This window comes from Gavialis gangeticus, unplaced genomic scaffold, assembly GCF_001723915.1.
Source record: "Gavialis gangeticus isolate Ggan-Ray unplaced genomic scaffold, GavGan_comp1, whole genome shotgun sequence".
Taxonomy (NCBI): Eukaryota; Metazoa; Chordata; order Crocodylia; family Gavialidae; genus Gavialis; species Gavialis gangeticus.
Window position 1 is genome coordinate 460,241 of NW_017728973.1, and position 7,179 is coordinate 467,419.

The following is a 7,179-nucleotide window of genomic DNA, read 5'->3' on the forward strand; positions in this document are numbered from 1 at the left end:
TAGCTGGGGGAGGGGGGTTATGTGAAGAAGCTGCATACATTTGCTCTTGCTGTTCTGCATGAAGTTCTATAGCTGAGGTTCATGTAGGTCCTCATCCAGCTCTAGGCTGGGTGATGAGCTTTGGGAGAACTGAGATGGCTGTAGGTCTGTCGCAGCAAGTGCTGGTGGCAGGGAAGCTCTTCTGCAAGGACTTCAGTGTGGTCAACATACCTCTGCCTGAAATCAAGGTTTCTGAAGTTTTCTGGCTTCCAAGCCTGTGTCAAATGCTGCTGCTGGGTAGAAGCCCCTTCATCAAGTCTGTTCCTGGAGGACATGCATGGTGGCCAGCTGACTGCTCGGTGGCTGAGACTTCTAGGTCTGTACAGGGAAAGCTGTCTATTGGAGCTGGGGTCACCTTGGTATGTTTTGCTGTGGTGGCTGTGCTGCTCTGCAAGGGCCAGTGACACTTGCACAGAGAACATGTAGTAATGCCCAAAAGTGAGACCAGCCAGTGAACCATAGCTGAGTGCAGAACTCCTTTGGGTGGACTTTTTAATCCTTTACCCCAAGTACCAGTTTTGGGGTGAGCATGTCTACAAAAAAGGTCAAAATACAGTTGTTCTTCTTGATGGGTCTCTGAGTAAGCCAGGCTCAAAGTACAAGTTTTGTAGAGGGGTTTTAAGAGTGCTGGGAGTGGCGTCTTTGACAGCCAGGACCTCACTGCTTTGTCCTATGGGTACAGGAGTGAGTTTGCTGGGTTCATTAAGCAGAATAGCAGGTTTTGGGGCATGGTACAGAGTGGCCTGTGGAGGAAGCAGCAGCCTTCTCTTGGTGATGCTAACTTGAAGCCCTTTAGCTATAGCCCAGTGCATTAATGCACTTATTGGGGATTGTCTATGAATCTCTACTCGCTGTTCTGGCCTGCAGTCATTGTTGGAATCCTAGGGCCTCTTCTGTGTTCACTGATGTGTTTGCTTTAGGGCTGTGTAGATAGAGGAGTCATCCCTGCTACCTTCAGGCCTGACATAGTCCAAACGTCATCTTGCCTGTCTACTTGTGTATGTTGCCTGGTCCCCATCCTAGGAGGGCTGGGAAGGGAGAAACTGAAGAGCCTGATTCACATGATGAGGTAGCTGTTGGCTTTGGTTTGAGAATTGTTCCAGTGGGGCTATGAGGTGCATCCCAAGGCTGCAGTGGGCTAGGCTGCTCAGACACAACTGCGTTTTCTCAAGGAAAAATTCTCCCCTTTAATTGCAGTCTATTTCACTTCTAGCAAGAAGCCCTCTTAGTGTTGCAGCACTGATCTTCTGCTGGTTATTAGCTCATAACACAAAGGTGCTTTATTAGCTGAAGATGGCATCTATAATGACTTCAACAAACCGGATATTTGCTTGGTAATAAGAGTGTATAGCTTAGTGCAGGAGTGGGAAAAATCTAGCCTGTAGTCCCACTGACTCCAGGCACACAGTGGGGTGAGAGCAGCCTGGCAGCCAGACTCTGCTTCCCAGAAACCCCTTTAGTGGTGGCTCGCTCTACTCAGCTGCTGCCGCCAGTGTCTCCATTGCCAGACCCAACCTGGCTGCCTGGGCAACCCTGGCCCATCTGCCCTGCACCCGGTGCTGGATGGAGCAGGTGGGCTGGTGGGGTCTCCATGGACCTCTGCAGGTAGAGCGCACTTAGCCAGGCAGATGGGATGGGGCCCTGGATGCATGGGGAGTGGAGGCTCTGGCTGGGCCCTGGCTCTGTGCTGTCACCACCCAGTGATCCCAGCTCTGCCTGTCTGTCCTGCATCCAGATGCCGCTCCCCACATGCCCACAGTCTTCGTGCAACAACCTTGGTACAGCTTGTTATGGCTTGTCTAGAAACCCCTAGTGGTGCTGTTGTAACTGACTGGAACAATACTGTGACATCCTTCAGCGTGGTGTTCAGCGCACTCAGCCCTTGGCTGTATGCTCTTCAGAGGCAGCCTGGGGTGGCTGCCTTGGCTTGCACTATTCCATACCCCCTGGCCATGTATACACAAAATGTGCCACTCCACTGCATGGCTGCTCATTTATGCCTGGGTTAGAAGGGGGCCAGGAAGTGCTATTGACACACAGCTGTGCTCGATTACAGGGACTGGAGAAGAAGGTGGTTGTCTTCTTCAAAGTCAAGTTTGGGTCTCTTTACATGCTGTCCCCCCTTTATCCTTAGGTGGCAGATGCCATGAGGCAGATGCAAGAGAAGAAGAATATTGGGAAAGTTGTCCTAGTTCCTGAAGTGCTGAAGGAGGAATCCAAGAAAGAAGAAAACTAAAACCAAGAGGCCTGTCTGCAGGTTGTGAACTTGTGGTTTAACTCCCTGGCCCTCCTGGGACCTGGGAATGGACAGATCAGTTGCTGCCATCTTCACCATTTAGTCTTGAACTGTGTGCACCTGTCATTGCCAACCTCTCCCCAGGTGTGACAGTAACATTAGAGCCCATGTCCCTCCCCATCCTTCTGCTTGAATGCCTGCTCTCACCTGCAGTTTCTGATTGTTATTTTCTTTCCCAAATTCCAGACAAAATTACTTCCCTTTGGCAATACCTCTCTGGCCTCCAGGCAATCGGTGACTAACGGTTGCATAGTATGTCACTGTAAAGCGTAAATGCAAATTGTTATAGCAACCATTGACTGTCTCCATAGAAACTGAGCCCTTGCTGGAGCTTTTACCCTGCTGCCTCCAAGAGGCATGTTTGACTGATGAATGTGCCAAATTGTAGATGCTTTTTAATGAAATTGCTAGAGAAAAATTGCCTCAGCTCTTGCATTATTCTAACACTGGTTATTTCTTTAGTTACACTTGCCATGAGACACTTGCCTGCCTTTGCCCCCTTTTTCCTAGGCCTTTAAAGCTAGTGATTTAAAAGACACATTGGGCTGTTTTCCTAAAAGGCGTAGCATCTCCATTCTGGTCACACTAGTTTAATTTGCAGCTCCTTCTCTTTGCAGGCTGCCTGTAACCTGAGGAGAAGTTGGCCTGGTGCTTCGTGAATACTAAAGCGACATTGCGGTTAAACCATTTGATCTTGTCCATTTTCTGATCCCAACAGTTAGGGAAGGTCTAAACCAATTCTATGCTAAAATCTGGGTTTGGAGACCATAAGGACTCAACTGTGTCTCAGAAATGACTGGAACAATTCATGTTGGCTCTGTGTGCTTTATTAATGTTGGACTCCGAATTGATAACCTTCAGGCTAAGTTTCACCCTTGTGTTTTGTAATTGCCAAGGGCTGCAGTGTGAAAACAAATGTCTGCAAGATGAGGCAAAATAAGCCTCTGTTTACCCTTGCTTCTGTTTTGTGTGTGCTGCATGCTGGTGGGAGGGGGACATGGTTGCCCTGGAAGTGAGCAAACCAACAGAAACGAATAACCTATCGTGCCAGAAACGTGGGGCTGGTGCTCTGCGCACTGATTCATCTCCAGAGCCAGTGTGCTTGTTGAACGAGCTGTACAGTGTTGACAGTTGACTGTCTAGGTTCAGATCTCAAAACTGCTTGCCCAGGGACTCTTCCTTAATTAATCCTGGCTTTTGGCTTGTGCTTACCCATCCATTTTGAATTGGCTCCTCAGATCTCCATTAGTCTCAGACCAGCCCCTGAGTCTTTCCTTTTCCAACTTCTGGACTTCATGGAAGGATAGTGCTGAAGTGTGTCTTGCCCACTCAAACCATAAAGTGCCAGTCCTTTTCATGGTACTCGTAACACTTAGACTTTGGAAGCTGTCCGGGGTGTCTCTTTCCCCAGGATGAAACCACAGGATTCCACACCTGAGCATGCAGAGACCCCTGAATGTCAGGACAGTTCAGTCTGTGAGCATTTAGCAGAAGCTTGACCTTGTACATTGTGCTCTGGCTAGTGCTGCCTCCAGCGCTCTGCTGGTCCTCCTGCCTCAGTCACTCTGTTTCCAGCACTTAGTGCTTGTGTTGCTGTTTGCACTTGCTTTAGCAGTTTGGTTTTCGTCTTAGTTGGTTGTGGATGTGCAGGAGTTCAGGCTTTGTGTGTATTCTGGATCTGACAAGGACAATGTGAAGCAACAAAAAATATCCCACCTTAAGGAGCTCTAGAGTTCCACATCTGGACACAGGGGCTTATTGCTTAGAGTCCCAGTTAGCTGAGCTGCTCAAAAAAGATGGTATGGCAGAAGCAAACTGCAGCTCTTTTTTTTTTTTTTTAAAAAAAAAAGGATTCCTCCATCAGATTTTTGGGTCTAGCAGCAGCACAAGGATTGTAGTGTGCAAGTAACAAAGGGACTTCTTCTGTCAGCTATATGCTCCTCAGGATGATGGTGGTGGTTCACAACACATTGGTCTTTGCAGCTCTTATTTTGCATGCCTAAATTCAGCTCCCAGCTCTGTTGGCTCCTAGGGCTGCTTTAGGCTTGGGACCCAGAAGGATTTGCTCTGGTTAAATGGTTTCAAGTATTAAATAGTGCATTCTGGTTGGAACCTCTAAAAAGAGAACTATTTGGGATTCAGCCTGGCTCCTGTTTCATTCCTTGTGCTCTGGATTTGTGCCTGCTCAATGGGTGTGATGTAATGGAATTTGCAAGCACAATTTCCACCCTCTTCCCCCCAACCATTCATTAATCTAAACTCTTCCTGCTACATTTTCCCAGCTGATCAGTTTAATTTTTCCCTTTTGTCGCATGCAGTTTTTTACCGTACCCTTCTGAAACTATATTCGAACAGTTGTTAGTCGTAAAAAGGAAGGCTCACACTTGCTCCAGCATCCTGGCTCCTGAGACAAAGGTAGTTGGTCCAAGCTGCACACTGAGCTGCAAAGCTTCAGGTTCTCCACGTTCTTTAAAAGGGGAAAACTTTCAACCTCTTTCTTCTTTTTCTTTTTTTTCTTATATAGTAAGTTTTCATTTTTGGGGGCTCTACCCTAGCAACAAAGAGCACACCCCGTGCCTTACTCCAGATGGCCTCTGAGGTGGCACTGAAAGGCTTTTGTAGTTTAGTCCCTCTCTTCTGATACCATGTGAAGGAAGAAAATGGGAATCTGGTATCTTCCTGTACAACAACTGATGTATGCTGCATCACGACACACCACAGAAAACAGTATATCAGTGCCTTTTCTAGACAACTTATAAGGACTAGCAAGTCACTGATGCCTTTGCCATACAGGCCTCTCAAAATATTGCCAAAAATCTATTATGATTCATCATAGCTATGTTTTATGGTATACAAGTGACATGGTTCTACTTACTCTCTGACCCAATGCTCCTTGTATGTGTGTTACAGAACTGTGCAGATTTCTGGAGGTTTGTGCTCCTACAATCCAGCAGAGTTTAGCATAATCAGATGCCTCACTCCAAATTGTCTGCCTCTGGCCAAAGGTGACATTGGCCTGCTTGTGCATGTTGGTGTAGTAGATTTCCAAAGTTCATCCTGCTAATAAGGTATTGCTAGCAGTAAGATCTCCTGGGGTGGAGGGCAGAAGGGTGCTTGCCACCACTATAGTGGCTCTCTGGAAACTATCAGGGCTTTCTTGATTTTTAATGTAGTTGCTAGTGACTTTTCTACTTATAAACGTCTGAAGCCCTTTTTACAGTGCGATTTCTGAATACTTCTGAGTGGATAAGGTATTTTGTGATAGTTTAGCACTGATTGTTTTCTGCCCCTCAGTAGCTACAGTATTTTCTACAGAAAACTAAGATTAAATCTAACTTTGCTCTACACTGCCTCACTGACTAATGCTCTTAGATTTTATAGTAGACTTACTTAGTCTTGAGTTTTATGGAAAAATATTCTATGGGCCAATAAGTATAAAACCCACTTTAAACCAACCTTGTTAACAGTGTCTTAACTTGCTAAAGTTAACAGCAGGTTGTTACATCAAGGACCAAAGCAAAACATCATTCCATTCCAAAGTGTTGGATTAGAATGAAGCTTGCTTAATGGTTCAGGGCAAACTTGTACCATCTAGCAAAGAGATGATTGCTATGTTTCCTCTTAAATTGTGTCACTTCAGAATAGCAGCAATGCCAATTTTTAATGTTTATTTTTTTTCTAATTGATCACTTGTGCCATACGGAGGAGAATGACTGTGAGGAGTGAAAGGTCTGAGCAGGGGAGCTGTGCAAGCACTGGTTAAATCTTCCCTGCTCCCTCCACTCTGCCCTGCTGTAGCTTAGGGTGTGTGCTGCATGTGGTGTATGTTAAGTTGCTAAATCCAATGGTAATTCTCTAATTGTGTGACCAGAACATCACTGCTCTGTCTGAAACCAAAACTGCCAGTCTGGGACGGTAACCTTAGACGCACGTTGACTTTCTTTGCCATCACCAGGCAGCTTTAAACAAGTTTTTTGCTGCTTTAATTTCTTTATACCGATCATTCATATTCCATGGGGGAGAAGGGAGCAGAAAACAACCACTTTTGACTTGCACAGAGACCTGTAGCCACAGCTAAGAAAGAAGATGCTTTTGAGATGGGGTAAGGGCTTTTCAGATACAAGGGAGAAGAGTTTAGCTGCATATTTAGTTCAGACCTGCTGTCTGAAGTAGTAAGAGACCAGTGAGGGGCAAAAAGTGTTGTGGGCATTAGGCTTTAATGCAATGAACTGGCCTGCCTGCAGCTCCTATCATAGGTGTGAAACCACTACTGTTGCTAAATGGAGTCTTTGGTGCCCAAAGCACTGGTGATGGCAAAGGGTGACTGGCAGATTAGCATATGAGCACGGTAAGATGTGTTACACTTTTTGGCCTCTAATGACACATGGTGTGGTCTGTGCCGTCCAAGTCCTGTTGATTTGCGGATATGTGATACGAGTGGCTCTCGTCCTACAGACACTTCAAAGTCTCTTTGGTGTTTTGAAAAACTATATTCCGCTTTGTGCGTGTAACCAAGTTGAACAGAAAGCAATTTGTGCCAATGCTGTTCACATGACTACAACATGTAATGCTCCTCTGCCTAATGTTACCATATGCCTTATGTGTTTCAAATGTTAATTAAAAGCATAACAAAATCCTCCTAGGCCCACTGCTGTCATTTGTGGTAAAAATGTTTTATGCTAAAGATCCTTAAAATACATGCTTGGGACCCCAGCCAGCCTCTGTTTTTGCCTGTGGCCCATCACAGCAAGCCACATGTGCCTCCCCTTCCCCATCTCCACCCCAGGCCTGTATGGCTCCATGGCCTAAGCCCCCCCCCCCCCGCCCCGCCCCCCCCCCGCGCC

The 7,179-nt window shown here is 46.4% G+C and overlaps 1 protein-coding gene across 1 annotated transcript in view; it reads left to right on the top strand.

Moving 5' to 3' along the window:
• VAT1 (vesicle amine transport 1) overlaps nucleotides 1–6,972 on the top strand; it is a 16,639-nt gene extending 9,667 nt beyond the window's left edge. The window contains exon 5 of the mRNA XM_019505445.1: nucleotides 2,174–6,972. Coding sequence (XP_019360990.1) covers nucleotides 2,174–2,275 — 102 coding nt within the window. The 3' untranslated portion in view covers nucleotides 2,276–6,972. The remainder of the gene's footprint in view (nucleotides 1–2,173) is intronic.
• The last annotated feature ends 207 nt before the right edge of the window (nucleotides 6,973–7,179 follow it).